The sequence below is a fragment of the Ovis aries genome, chromosome 10 (assembly GCF_016772045.2).
Source record: "Ovis aries strain OAR_USU_Benz2616 breed Rambouillet chromosome 10, ARS-UI_Ramb_v3.0, whole genome shotgun sequence".
In the NCBI taxonomy this organism is placed as follows: domain Eukaryota; kingdom Metazoa; phylum Chordata; class Mammalia; order Artiodactyla; family Bovidae; genus Ovis; species Ovis aries.
Window position 1 is genome coordinate 78252117 of NC_056063.1, and position 14830 is coordinate 78266946.

Below are 14830 nucleotides of genomic sequence, written 5' to 3' on the forward strand. Positions count from 1 at the left end.
CATGACTCCAAGGGAGTCGGGCTCTGGTAACAGAGTAGAGGTTGGAGTCACTTCCACCTCGAAGTTTACGTGTTCGGCCTCTGCTAAACAGATGACACAAAGTGTCTGTCCCTGTAAGAACTTTGTGATGAATCATCGACTCCAGGGTGCCAGCACTTCTGACTTGGCTCCAGCACAGGCCAGCTCCCACCCAGGACAGTGAACCTGGAGGGGCGAGCAGGGTGGTGGCAGGGACCCTTTCCTCTCCCTGGGCTCACATGTCTCTGGAGCCCTTTGCCCACGGGCTCTGGCCCCCTGACTTCAGAGGTTGGGTGGTGCCAAAATGGCCAAGAGTGGATTTCTCTGGTTCCTCCCCATCCGTGGGTTTCTGCGCTTTAAGTGAGTCCTCCTGAAACAGCAGTTATTATTTTAGCACTACTACACAGTAGCTCCCACACTTCCTATTACAGCACCCCCAGACAAAGTTTAATTGTGGAAGCTGTCAGAATGGACATATTTTATGTAGCATTCACACCTCAAAATCCTGTTTTAGGAAGGAGGAAGCCAGTACTGTTTCGTGGCTCAACCTGTGCAGTTTTTTCCTGAAATTTTGTGATTGGGGCCTTAAAAATGGCAGCAGTGCCATTTGTTCCAATTGTAGCACCTCCGTTAACGAAAACACACACAAGATTTTAGCTAAGCACTGCTTTTACTATAAACCCGAAGATGGAATTTTAGAAGTTGTCTTAATAATGATGTAATTAGGGCCACCTAGGTATTGGCTCAAAAACAGACCTAGCAAGTGTAACATGGGATGTCATTGCCCAGACACCGCGTTAACTTTTCTCAAGTGAAGATGTACACGCTGATGAAATAGATGCAGATCGAGGTAGTTACACGAGCTCTCGTCAAAGCAGAACTTCTCAGAACCATCTCTACCTGTTTACTTCCCCTTCTCTCCTCGACTCCCTCTCACTGGGCCTTTACTGCCCAACCCTGTTGGGAGCCACGTTAAGCATTACTGACAAAATGGAGGCATGGCCCCAACCCCCTCTCCTCATCCTGCAGGCACGGTCCCAGGATGAAGGAGTTAGGTCTTGTGATTCTGACTTGTTCTTTCCTTTCTTCAGTTGAGTTGGCTGGAAAGAATGTTAAGGTGCTTGTTTTTGAGAAAAGCATGAGAAAGCACAAAGCCTTCTGCAGTTGTGCCTAGAAAATAATCTATAAAGTAACCATTGACATTTGTTCAAGGATCTTTACAAAGAATGTTCCAGGATTAGCACGTAGGCCACAGCTTGAGGCCATGGGAAGGATTGTTATCTGAGACCTGTTTGTGAGGGGAATGTTTATGGCAAAGGAAGTTTGCTGAGCCTAGGGTTTAGGAATAATTAAGAATAGCTAGGCACCTTTTTAGGAGATAGTGAGCTTAGGATACTAGAGGCAAGCAGGGTTTAGAAAGATAAGAAATAAGCTGAGGGATGTGGTACACAGCCCAGACAGAAGCATGGGTTACAGTGTAACAACATGTTCAACTCTGGTTGAAGGGCAGCAGTGATTTATGGAGATAGTTAATCTGGGTGAGGGGGAGCTGAAGATGTGAAACCTCTGACCTAATGCTTTTGTCAAAGTATAAAAGAAGACCTGATGCCCGAAATAAACATGCAGGCCTGCACCTTGAGTCAGAGGCTGCATCGTTCTCCGCCGGCACCGCTCATCCCTTCAGGCTGATTCCCTGGCTGCTGGGGCTGGACTCCGGCACCACCCCCCGCCCACCTGCCCTGCAGCCCTTGGCCGGTCAGCGCCCATGGCCACTGTGCAGCCAGGTTGACAGTTCCCTCTCCCGTCTGATGCCACCTCTCAGCTGTCCCCAGCCAGCCCCTCTCGGTCTCACACCAGCTTTGCCCAGGGTCTTCCGTGGCCTCAGACTGTCCCCCCGCAATGGAGTGCTGTGGCCCACGCCAGGGCTGACCCTCTTCCCTCTCTCCACCCCTGCTGGTCTTGTCCAGCCCCTCGTCTTAAGCACCCCAGCAGACACCATCGGCCCTGCACTCACAGGGCATCCCCGGTCCGTTCATTTCTTCTCTCAGCCATTCTTCCTTTCCAAGCCATGTCAGGAGACCCGGGCTTCTTGCCGACTTGTTCCGCTCTCTCTCCACTTTTGCCCTCTGTCATCCAGTCTCCAAATACCGTATCAGAGAGTTCTTAAGCACCAACCAGAATGGTTCATCCATCCAGGATCCAGCGTTAGCCAAGAGCACAGATCTTTGATCACGCCACTGCCTTGCGCTCGGAATAACCCCCGTCCTCTAACCGCGTCCTGTCAGCTCGGCTTCCTCCCTGTGCGCCCGAGTCTCAGCAGCTCGCCCTGCGCTTGCCGCCCCCCGCTGAAGTTTCTGCCCATGCTCGTCTTGTCCCTGCCAGCGCTCCTTCCCCGCCTCGCTTCAGTTCTTTAGGTTCATTGCAGTTCTCTCATTTAGGCCACTGAGGCTCCATGAGCTCAGACCTCAGCTCCTTAGACTGTCTCTGTTAACAACTTTGTCTCCACGGGTTCCCCACCAGCCCCCTTACCCACCTGTCACACTGTGCCCTCACCCCGGTCTGTTCTCTTGATACTCTGTGTCGTTACTCAAGTTGTTTATTTACTGACCCGTTTGTTGGCTGTCTTCCCGCAGCGCTAAAGGCCCTTGTCTGCTTTGTTTTAGAGCCATTACCTTGCACGTCATGGGGTCTCAGTAAGTTCTAAGGATGGAATAAAGAAAGAAATTTCTCTTTAAATTTACTTAGAAAAGAGGATCTTTCCTTTTTTCAATTCTAATTTATTTCCCTCCTCAGAAATGTGGTCACTCAGTACTTTTTTTTGTATTTAGTCTTTCACAGAAAACCAAGAATACCAAATACACATACATGGGGAAAGATTTGTCCTTATTTCCTTTGTTTTAAAGGAGATAGTAGAAGCATCATCTCTCTAAAGTTTGGGAGAAAATGACTTTGATCACAGATTGGAACTTGAGATGCATTGTGGCCCTTAGAATCCAAAGTGCAATGTAGTACCGCTCAGGTGCAGCCCATGTTAATGTGCTATTCACCTAGTGAAGACTAAGACTGCTAAGTAAGCAAAAGAGTTACACACGTTAATTTAGGACTCTCTCCACAGGATGTAATCCCTGTTCATTACTACCTGATATCTCCACCAACAAAGACTAAGAACGGCAGCAAGGATAAGGAAAAAGACTCGGAAAAAGAGAAAGATTTAAAAGAAGAGTTTACCGAAGCATTACGAGATCTTAAAATTCAGTGGATGACAAAGTAAGTTCTAAATGGCTTTGAATCCTCCAAGTGTTTTCTTTTCCCAGCTGCGACAGCCCTTATGTATATATGTATATATGCAAAGACTGTGTTCAGAAATGTCAACAGTGAATAGGATTGCAGGTGCTTTTAAATTTTTCCTGTAATTCCATTTTAATCCTATCCTCATTTGCTCTTGGAAGGGAACTTTATTGGAAGGTGCAAAGAAAACCTGTCACTGTTTGTGCACTCTCCAGAGATAATCAGTGTCCCGTTGTTATTTGTCTCTGTGTTTATACACGTAGCAGGTGGGCGGATCCCTGTTTTCCAGTTACTATTTGGTTACGAGCAAATTTAAAACCACCATTTCCAGCATCTGGAAATGATCCCAGGGACATGCAGCCGATAAAGGAACAGCAGTTGCTGAGGCCAAGGCCTGGGTGAATTTGGTGGAGAGGTGGGGGCTCCCTCCTGCTCAGCCCCTGCTTTTGAAGCGGAGGGTCTGCCCGGCCGGGCACCGCTGAGACCCCGAGGCCCTGCCCACACTTGGGAGCAGTGACGTCACACCCAGTGTGGCAAACCCTGACCTCAGCTGCTGTTCCTCCCGCCATATAATCAGCAAGAGTATAGTTTACTCAGCTTCCCCAGCCGGGAGCATGCAACATTTGTCTCTTTACTCATTCAAGACTTCAGATTTTTCAAGAAAGTGTAAATTTTCCTTCTTTGTAGATCTTAGACCTTTCTAGATCTTTTCATCTTAACTCTTTTTGATTTTTTTTCCCTTTTAATAAATTGAGTTGTAGCTGGTATGTAGGAGAGCTGTTGATGCTTATTTTTATCCAGCCATCTTACTGAACTCATAATTAAAATAATTTTCAGTTTTATTCTTTTGGTTTTCTAGATACATGGATTTATACTTCCTGCAAATCTTTGTGAATAATTATATTTCAGATCAATGCATTAGGTTATTGACTGGAGCTTCAAAACAGTATTAAATAGGAGTGATAGATCTTTTTCTTTCTAAAAGAACTAAATAATGACTGTTTCTTTCTTTCTTATTTCCATAGGCTGGATTCTAGTGACATTTATAACGAATTGAAGGAAACATACCCTAATTACCTTCCTTTGTACGTTGCACGACTTCATCAGTTGGATGCTGAAAAGGTTGGGCACACTCATTTTTTATTATGAGTGTATTACTTTGCTTGCAGTATTAGATAATGTTTGTGTTTGAAATAAAGGTCCAGTCCTGATCATCTATTCCTGGTGACTGAAAACGTGTCCTCACCTTGAATGTTCTGTTGAGCTATTTTCATAAAGCTCTGGACTTGGCCATAACTATATCATTTGGTTGAACAAATATTCTTGGCTGGTCTGGTTCGGTCAACGGGAGGAAGAGGAGATAGGAAACCCTAAGGATTGCTCTGTTGACCTTGGCCTGAAAACAGCTGGAAGCAGAAGGCAGTGGTCCTGGCCTCCCGGAAGCCTGAGCAGCTGCAGCAGAAGCAGAATGCTCCTCCTTTGTGTTTAACGATTGTCCCAGCTCCCAGCTGTCTCGCCTGGACCGGCTCCCACTGGGAGCCATGGCTGTAGACGGTGCTTATAGCCCTGATCAGCTCAGAGTCCTGAAGGGCTGAGCGCGAGCCAGAAGGTACCAATGGGAGCAGATTCCTGGGGCCGCCACACTGCCCCAGGAATAAATAAAGTGAGACTCTGGTTTCTAGTCCTGCTTTCTCTCATTTTTGAGATTTCAGTAGTAAGTCAACCAAGAATTTGTCTCATCAGCTAGTGCCTTTCTTACTCCTGTTTGCGTGTGGTGTGTAACTAGGTAACAGAGCCAATCACATTTCTAAAGTCTTGATAAGATACCCGGGAAAAGGGTTGCCTTGGAGAAAACAGTTTATGTCTCTATGAACTTGGTCTCTCGCTTAGTCTTACTGTTCAGTGCCGGCAGGGAGTGTAGGGGCAGGTATTTTCCTGTCTGCGCTCAGGTTCTCTAGCGATGCTGGTGGTCGCGAAGGTCACACCGGGAGGTGGCACCCGGCCCCTGGCCTGCACAGCCCACCTGCCCCTGCACCACTGCAATTATCACTCCTCCCAGTCCGGCTGCTTGTAGGTACTTCCTTTTTCTTATTTCTTCTTTTCTTTCCTCCTCAGGAACGAATGAAAAGACTGAATGAAATTGTTGAAGCTGCAAATGCTGTAATTTCTCATATAGATCAAACAGCCCTAGCAGTTTATATTGCGATGAAGACTGACCCCAGGCCTGATGCAGCTATTATAAAAAAGTACCTAACCAGTAAATACTCTTTCTTGCATCTCATTTCTTAGTTACTTTTTTTGGTTATTGAAAATATCCTCCTTTTCTGGTATTTGTCTATATCCTTATTGTTGGAGTTATCAGGTTGGGGATCCTTAAATGTTTGGTGGTAGTTTTCTCTGGTCGTTTAAGGAAAAGCAAAGTCATCGGCTTTCTCCACCATCAGGTGCTGTCCTGGTGGAGAGATGAGAATGACTGATCACACAGTCCAACCATTTGGGGGTTTGTGTAAACTTGATATATGGAGAAGCACATAGCAGCCTATAAAACTAATTTTTCAACTATTTATTGACCAATAATAGCATGACACACTCCAAATTTAGCTTGTAACGCTTAATAAAGTGATAAGAAAATTAGCTTAAAACTATTATCTCGAAACTGTTGACAGTAATACTTGAGAAGGGGGATTATAGTTTAACCTTAATAAACCCTAGTGTGATATGTAAACAAGTGAAGCCAGATTTGTGCATTTATTAGTTTCCCTCCACGTGAGAGTGTTCCCACGTGCTGCTGTGATGGTCCACCCTTCGTGACCTCCTGCCCTCATCTCCTGATGGATCGTCCAGGATCACTTCCTCTGTTGCCTGGGTTCGTTTCCAACCCCAGGGTCCTTAACTGACAAGGGTAGACAGTCCCACCTTCTCTTAGAGTTGCTTTAACTAATAAACGGAAACTGTGCAGACTGCCTGAAAGGACGGTCATTTCCTCTCAAGATTCCGCCTACTGCAGTCAGGATTTTTTTGTTTAATACAGAATGCTTGATGGTAAATGCTAGAACCCTTGGCATTACATCATTCATACTGCTGATATAGGTCTTATGAATCTTACAAGCAGCAGTTTTCAAACAGAATAGAATATTTGCAAAATAGGTGGTTGGCCATTGTCAGCATCCTTCCATGGAGCCTTGTTAAAATGTTGCTATGTTCTTGTTAATAATTATAGTGGAATTGACTTTTATCCCAATATAAAATGTTTTTGGTGTTAAAAAAATAATAATAATAATAGTGGACAGTGTAGCCACCAGTTATCTACAAGGGATTCCTAGGAGCATTAATTTCTCATTTCCATGCAAAACTGCTTTTTCACTTAAGTCACTTGTGTCAACGATTATAAGACAGCCATTTTGTAATCTTAAAACTTCTAATTTTTTTGGTGATCTAATACTGAGTTTTAATTACATTTAAACTGCAATTTACTCTGGCTACTAAAGTGTGTAATTGAAGTTGCTTCCTCAAATGTACCTATTACCACCTTTATTAGTCCCTAACTAAATTTGATTCAGAGATGTTTATTGAGCAAACACTGCATGGGACACCCTTGAGAGGAATGTAAAAAAAAAAAAAGAACCAGACAGTCTCTACTCCTAGAAAATGTACTGTCTAATACAGAAGATGAAATGGTGAGATAGAATGTGACTGAGAGTTAGAAGTATTTTAAATTGTGAAGGCTTATGGGAAGGAGAACTGACTTATTTTTTTCGAGAAGGGATAAACCCCATGGAATGATAGGTATTTAATCTGAACAGGTCAGTTCTTGGAAGAGGGGAGGAAAAGAATATTCCAGATATATGGAATCCGGGCTGTTGGATCAGAGAATGTGGAAATAGCAGGGTGTCTTACAGGTGACCTAATCCAGGCCTGGCTTGTCCAGCACACCCTCCCCTCAGCCTGGCCTCCACCCTCTGCATCCTCCAGCCCTTTTCGGGGCAGCAGGCACAGTTGGTCAGGATGCCACGGGCGACCAGATGTCCAGACCTCGCCGTGCCTGCCCCTTCTTGTTCCACGGCCCCACTTCTTCACAGAGTGGGCACAGTGCCTGTGCCTGACTCCTGGAGTTACTGTGAGCACAAGTGAAATACTCCTGAGACGTTCCAGATGCTGCGCGGCATCTACAAGGTTGAGGAGTGAGTGGACCCCATTCAATAAAAAGCTGCATAGTTGCCCCGAGCCCATCGGTCCTTCTGTTCTCTAGTCCAGAGTGACCAAGCACGTCAGGTCCCCAGAAACGTCTCCATGAAAAGAGTGAGAGTGGGCTCATTTAAAACTTTGAAACGCTTTGCTGATAAACTCTTAGGCATCTTTTAGGCATAATTTCATCTGCATTGCAAGTGTATGACGGTGGGTAGCTCAGGTTGTAGCAGGTTACTGCGTTGTTTGGCGGTTTTTTCCCTTCTCGTGTTAGTTGTCTTTTGTACTGATTACTGTTGACTTGATGGTCCCTGTGGATTTCATATGGGGCACGTTTCACTCTGCATCCTCAGAACCCCCCTCACCATTAGATAGCTTGTCCATCCCATCTTTGAGTGCCTCCTGGTCATCATCTCAGCACATTCGTCCTCATTCGCACCCAAGTTGGACAGGGTGCTTCAAATAAGCAAGCTTTCTGAAGTGCACACTGTTCCCCAGAGTGTAGGCTGTTACTGCATTTCATTCAGCAACGGTTTATTGAGTGTTCCGTGCCAGGCATTATTCTGGGCACTTGGAATACATCCAAAAACAGAGACGCCTCCCTGGAAAGCAGGGGGCCTCAGGAATGAGAGCAGCAGGTGCAGGACCAACCGCGGAGCTGAGTCCTGGCCCTGGCACTTCCTGACTGGGGCCTTGAACAGATCGCCTGATGTCTTTGTGCCTCAGTTTCCTCCTGTGGAAAATGGGGGGCGATTGGTGGTCGCTTACTCACAGAATTATTCTGAGTATAGATGAGTTAATACGTTAGAATACTAAAACCGCTTGCTGGCGCATGCAGAGTAAGCGTTGTATTTCTGTGCATGTACTGAAGTTCACGACTACAGAAATATGTGATAAGTGATATTTATGAGAAGCCTAAACACTTAGAAGATGCTGTTCTAAGACTTCTGTAGCCAACAGAATTGAGAACCCAGCACTCTTTCCCCTCTGTTGCGTATGGCATGCTGTTTCAACCAAGTACAGTGACCCTAACTCATGTAATCCGTGCGTGTGAATACATGGCTTATATGTCGTACCAGCAAACGTCTGTCCAGGGCTGTACGATATTTCTGTGTTGTAAACCTCAGGCAAGAGGTGAATGAGTTTAATCTCAGATAAGGCTGTGCTCTTAATGCCGTGTTACTGACCTGTGGACTGTTCTGGGCTTGGTGTGCAGTGACATGGACAAGCAGAAATCGACACTGGTAGACGCACTCTGCCGGAAAGGCTGCGCCCTGGCCGACCACCTTCTCCAGGCCCAGGATCAAGATGGTGCCGTGTCGAGTGACTCGGAGGGGCGAGAGGAGGAAGGAGAGAGCACCCTGGACTCTCTGACGGAGACCTTCTGGGAGACAACCAAGTGGACCGATCTTTTTGACAATAAGGTACCCTTTCTGCTTTTTGTTTGGGCCCAGCTCTTGAGGGTGTGTCCCAGGCCTCTCTTGGGCCCAGCGGGCTGACCAGAGAGGACGGAGTACATGGATGGAAGCCGAGCTGGGCTCTGAAGAAGCTGCGGTCCCAGTGAGCTGTCCCCCTGGTTTCCCGGCTTTGAAAACCACTTGACCGTTGTTCGGTCTATGTGCATGGCTAACGGTGGCCACACTAATTTGGAAAGAGTTGGAGCCTCGGGTCACGCTGTTTACGTAGGAGCCCAAACTGAGGCACCTGGGAGCTGTCTTCTGCCTCCCACACCTGTCCACATGCTCACTTGTCAGGGTTGGAGGCAAGGGTATTCTGGTTAGTTCTCACTTCAATTTATAGCTGACCAGTTTTTAAAACCTAGTTTTAGAAAAAGTAACCTGGATGAGCTTTTTAGATTTTCATTATAGAAGCATTTTAAATCCCTTCTGGCGCTCAGCTGTAATTCTTATGGTAGAGATTATGTAACTGCAGGTAGCTGTCAGCCTGCCTTTTTCCTGGACATAAAGGAAATGAAGTCAGTGGAATGCTTCTTACCCAGCACAAACTCTTGAGTGTGTTGTTGATTTTTGTTTGTTTGTTATAAGCAGACAGATGCTTGTTTTCAAGAGCAGCTATGGTAATTAGTAGTAAAGACCTCTGGATGGAAGTAGGAGAAAATTCTTCCTGTCCACCAGGTTTTCCCACCTGAGTACTGAAGTGTGGTTAGAGAAGGAACTCAGTTCTATTCTGAAGACTGAAGGAGTCAGTCCCAAAGGTTAAGAATTTAGATCTGAAATCAGCGCCTGGAGCCTGAACCAGGCCTGCCTCTGCAGCGCTGACCACGCTAGCCGAGGCGGGTGGCTGGCTTCTGATGTGGGCTGTGGGCTCCCACAGGCTCTCAGGAGTGAGTGTTGAGAGCCTGGATGGGCGTCAGCAATACTCACTGTTACTACAACAGTTACCACATGTCTGCCATGTGCCAGACACTGCACTTGGCTGCTGGGAAAAGATGAGTAAGAACCTGGTCCAGCAGCCAGTGGCTAAACACTTGAGCATCAGGGTAAAATTGTTACAAGTAATTCCCTTCTTGCCATACTGCTTCTGTTATTCAGGGCCGCTTCTGCATTTTATTACCTATCCGTTTACTGTGTTTGTAGCAACAGTTGTTGAACCCTTTGCTTGACACTAGAATACAAATAAATGTGAATAGGATTCCTTTCTTTGAGGACATTCTCCACATTCTAAAAGTTTATATTGCATATAAACCCCTTTCATGGATTACTGCCTTGTGGTGAAGGGGCTTGTGTCATTGAATGAAGCGATCAGCCATGCCATGTAGGGCCACCCAAGATGGATGGGTCATAGTGAAGGGTCTTGACAAAACATGGTCTACTGAGGCAGGGAAAAATAAGTGGTTACAAGTAACTGCTAATGATTTATCATAATAGCTTTCTTCCCCCAATCAATTATCTGCTCTGTGTAATACTCAGGTCTTTTAAAGACACCGATTGTTCCTTTAGAAAGTTTTAAACATTGGCTTGATGTGATATGTTCATTTGAAAAGTTACACTTCTGTTAATGCTCCAATTCTTTCATTATTAAAGCAATAGCTTAAATTGTCAACTATTTTGTAGATAAGCTGTATCTTGTTTTATATTCTAGGTTTTGACATTTGCATACAAGCATGCATTAGTGAATAAAATGTATGGGAGAGGCCTTAAATTTGCAACCAAACTTGTAGAAGAAAAACCAACGAAAGAAAACTGGAAAAATTGTATTCAAGTAAGTAAATTGTATTCAGTATTTAAATCAGCAGTGTTGAATGTCTTTCATTAGTGACAAGATAGTTAGAAAGCCTCATGGTAGTGATAGGATAACCCCAACTTCATCGTGACTTTTAATTATTAGTCTAATGACGTCATGTGAAATATACTATCAGTGTTCTTGCCTGGAGAATCCCAGGGACGCAAGAGCCTGGTGGGCTGCCATCTCTGGGGTCGCACAGAGTCGGACACGACTGAATCGACTTAGCAGCAGCAGCAGCAGCATGAAAGATAGTAAGCTGTTTACAGTTTTTTTTTTTTAATGTGTCTCACTCCTGTCCAGAAAACCTATATTTAGCCTCTAGCGTTTTCAACACAGGCCAAATGTGTTGGAGATTTTCTGCAGTTAGAAGACAGGTTTCCTTTATGAAGGAAAATAATTATTTTTAAATACATGTTGGCTCAGAGCCAAAATGGTTGAGCTTTTAGAGTTTGTTTGATTTGATTTGTCATTTAAAATGATAGGCCGTTTTTTTATTTTACCATGTGTTATATGCAAGCAAGTTCTGTGCTTGAGCTTTCTGCACAAATTAAATGTCAGGTGTAAAAACTTAGTGAATTCTGAGGAAATTGTTTCAGCCTATTCTTGTCTTGGGACAAACATGATTAGTTTATGCCAAAAAGGTAGATGCCAGTTGAGGGGAACTGGTCACGCCAAAGGCGGCCAGGGGCCTGGTCTTCCTATTTCAGGTGGCAGTAAAGACTTAGCTGTGGCCATTTTTGGTAGTTAAACTATAGCTTATCTTTACTCTTAGACCTCTTCTGTGTATCTTTACCAACTCAGTTCAGGTTGTAAAACATTTGAAATTTTTCTGTTTTATCAAAAAAATGTTTATATTTCTTTGGGAATCCTCACTGCTGCGTGGACTGTTCCCGAGCTGCCGTGATTGAGGGCTCCTCTCTGGTTGCGCTGAGCGGGCTTCTCATCGTGGCGTCTCTTGTCGCAGAGCAGGGGCTCCAGGGCTCACAGGCCTCAGCACTTGCAGTTCCCGGGCTCCAGGGCACAGGCTCTAGGGCACAGGCTCGGTGGTTGTGGCGCACCGCCTTAGCTGCTTCAAGGCAGGTGGGATCCTCCCAGATCAGGAATCCATCCTGCATCTCCTGCATTGGCAGGCGGCTTATTTACCTCTGAGCCACCAGGGAAGCCCCGTAAGATCTCAGTTCACGTCTTCAGATCTTCGAGGAGGTGGAGGGAGCTCTTCCTGGAACCAGTTGGTAGTCTCCCCGTGGCTTGTGAGGCCTGTGGGGTCCCGCTGCTGCCGCACTCCCCAGCCGCAGCTCACCCGTGTCCCATGTCTCAGTCTCACGCCTCACATCCACCCTCTGCTTCTCCTGTCTGTGTGACTGATACCCACCCCCTCCCAATCTGTATTAACAGCAAATTTTATTTTTACTATATACCGGATATATTCTTAATTATTTACTTATTTGTTCATTTGTTCAATAGCTTTTGCTTTCCTGAACACAGAATGTAAGTTTCTTGAAAGTGGGAAGTGGTTTCACTGAATGCTTTTCCCTAACACCTAGAGCAGGGAAGCTAGGGTGGGAAAGAAGAAAGGAGCAGGTCAAGTCATGTTGATGGGGAGGAAGACGGGAGGGAAGCAGGAAAGTCTCCCCGAATGATGATAATCACCAGGGAGGTTGGTTGGTGGGCTTCCCTGGTAGCTCAGTTGGGAAAGAATCCGCCTGCAATGCAGGAGACCCTGGTTCTATTCCTGGGTCAGGAAGATCGCCTGGAGAAGGGACAGACAGGCTACCCACTCCAGTATTCTTGGGCTTCCCTAGTGGTTCAGATGGTAAAGAATCTGCCTGCAATGTGGGAGATCTGGGTTCAAACCCTGGGTTGGGAAGATCCCCTGGAGAAGGGAAAGTTTGCCCACTGCAGTATTCTGGCCTGGAGAATTCTATGGACTGTGTATAGTCCATGGGGTTGCAAAGAGTCAGAGATGACTGAGCAAGTTTCACTTTCAGGTTGGTTGGTAGGAAAGTTGGTTGACTAGTTGGTCATGAAGAATACTGGTTGGTAGGAAGGAAGGTTGGTGGGTGTGTTGATGGTGGGTTGGATGGAAGGAAAGTTCTGCCTGCCACTTCTTTATTTTTGCTACATATTTAACATGGAATTTACCCTAAATACTGAGCTTGGAACATCTTTTTTTAATAGTATTTTCGTATGTTTTATTATTTTCATGTTTTATTACAGCTGATGAAGCTGCTTGGATGGACCCATTGTGCGTCTTTTACTGAAAACTGGCTCCCCATCATGTATCCTCCTGATTACTGTGTATTCTAAGATAGGAACCAAGACTTTACATTTTAAAAAAAGAAGGTTTTATAGTGAATGGATATAAAAACAAATCTGTGGCATTTTTAGTCTAATGCATGTTTTCATCCGCTATCAAATACTGATTATTAAAATGATGTGTATTTATCAGAGAATTTGCTGGCGTGTGGCTTAATACATGTAAACCTAGACCTCTGACATCATGGTGTTTTCTCAATGCCTCACATTGCTGGCAGCGGGCTGTGCCCTGGATGCCAGCACCAAGGACTTTCAGTTGGGTTGCAGCTCTTACATGCATGAGAGGATTTGAACAGTAACTTTTAACTGCAAACCTGTAAAATTCTATTTTTTATTTTATAAATGAACAGGGTTTTAACATGCTTGACTTTAATTTTTTTGAATGGTATGAAGGCCTTAAAAAAGCTACATTAAGCGTAGCTAAAATTATTTATTGGACTAAAAAGTAACAGAACTTCATTTCCAGATTTTTTTTTTTTTTGGCAAACGTTTACATTCAATTAAGGGGAAAAAATAAAACCGGCACAAATAAATGCGTGGCAAATGCTGGAGCATAACTGCTTCAATCACTCTTCATCTTGGAGTTATTTCAAGCCAATCATTCTTAATATCTCTTGACGTGCAGAGCATCAGAATGAACTAATAATACATGTATAAGTGCCAGACAGCTTAAATCTGTATCAGGTATTGTAAAGACACCCATATGGTTTGTTTATTACCGTTGAAATAATGTAAACCACGTGGATAAATGTGCAAAACCAAGATCGCCGTACACCATATGCACTCTGATACCTTAATTTTTTTATAAATAATAAAAGTGAATATTGAAGCTTCTTAAAGTTGGTCTTAATTTTTCATGAATAAAATTTGGGGTTAGAACAGAAATAATATATTAAACCTACAGATAAAAAATTCAATATGAAGTAATTTAATTTACAATGTTTATTATAGGCTTGCAGTTATTTGAATATATTTCCACATCTTTTATGTGATTAACTTGTGTATGTTTAATTTTATTATTTTTATCTTTCTGGCTATCCTTCTTTCATTTTTCTTCTGTAAAATAAACACACGTAGACACTATTAAGAGGCCTCTACTCACTTATAGCAAATACGTGTGCATGCGTGCGTGCGTGTGTATGTGGCTTCTAAATCTTTCCTTAGAATTCACTGCTGTAAAAGGCCTGCCAGAGATCTGATCTTGTTAATCATTCATAACTTTTTTGAGTAATTCACTCCTCTGTGTGATGAAATCATCAGACCCTTGATGAAAAAGTGCAAATATGCATGCAGACATTTGGTAGTTTCTGAGCCATCTTTGTTCATCTAAAGTCCATCCGTGAGCAGCCACATTCATGTTCTCTCACACACACAGACTTTCACCTAAACATATATGGGCCCCCACATACACAGGTTCAGTCCAGTCAGGAAATCGAGACATACAGGAGGGCTAGGGTGGCTCCCCAAGGTCATGCTGCTGGCTGACTACTAATGAGAGAAAGTGTTGTATAACAAGTTTTTCATTTCCGAAAGAACTTCCTGCCGCACAGAGCCTCAGGCTCAGCCATGGGTAAGTGCTCAGGTCTTCCATGAGGAAGCGTTCAGCCCCACAACATGTGTGGCTGACATCCAGGAATATGACAGCTTTCAGAGTCCCTCTGAGCATCTCATTTCCCTTTAAGCTTTTGAATTAGTCCCAACAGTTGTCTGTCATCTCAGGCAGCCACAGAATTATACAGTTGCTTATAATTATCTCAACAAACACCCCGGGGAAAAG

The 14830-nt window shown here is 44.4% G+C and overlaps 1 protein-coding gene across 3 annotated transcripts in view; it reads left to right on the forward strand.

Moving 5' to 3' along the window:
• The window catches only part of TPP2 (tripeptidyl peptidase 2), a 58756-nt gene extending 44864 nt beyond the window's left edge, over positions 1-13892 (forward strand). For 2 of the 3 annotated variants that reach the window (XM_027973762.2, XM_015098260.3), the window contains 6 exons: positions 3134-3285; positions 4332-4428; positions 5422-5552; positions 8708-8915; positions 10594-10713; positions 12955-13892. In XM_027973762.2, coding sequence (XP_027829563.1) covers positions 3134-3285; positions 4332-4428; positions 5422-5552; positions 8708-8915; positions 10594-10713; positions 12955-13044 — 798 coding nt within the window. In that variant the 3' untranslated portion in view covers positions 13045-13892. Of the gene's footprint in view, positions 1-3133; positions 3286-4331; positions 4429-5421; positions 5564-8707 lie in introns of all 3 variants that reach the window. The other variant, XM_042255043.2, reaches the window with a different exon arrangement.
• Positions 13893-14830: the final 938 nt, after the last annotated feature.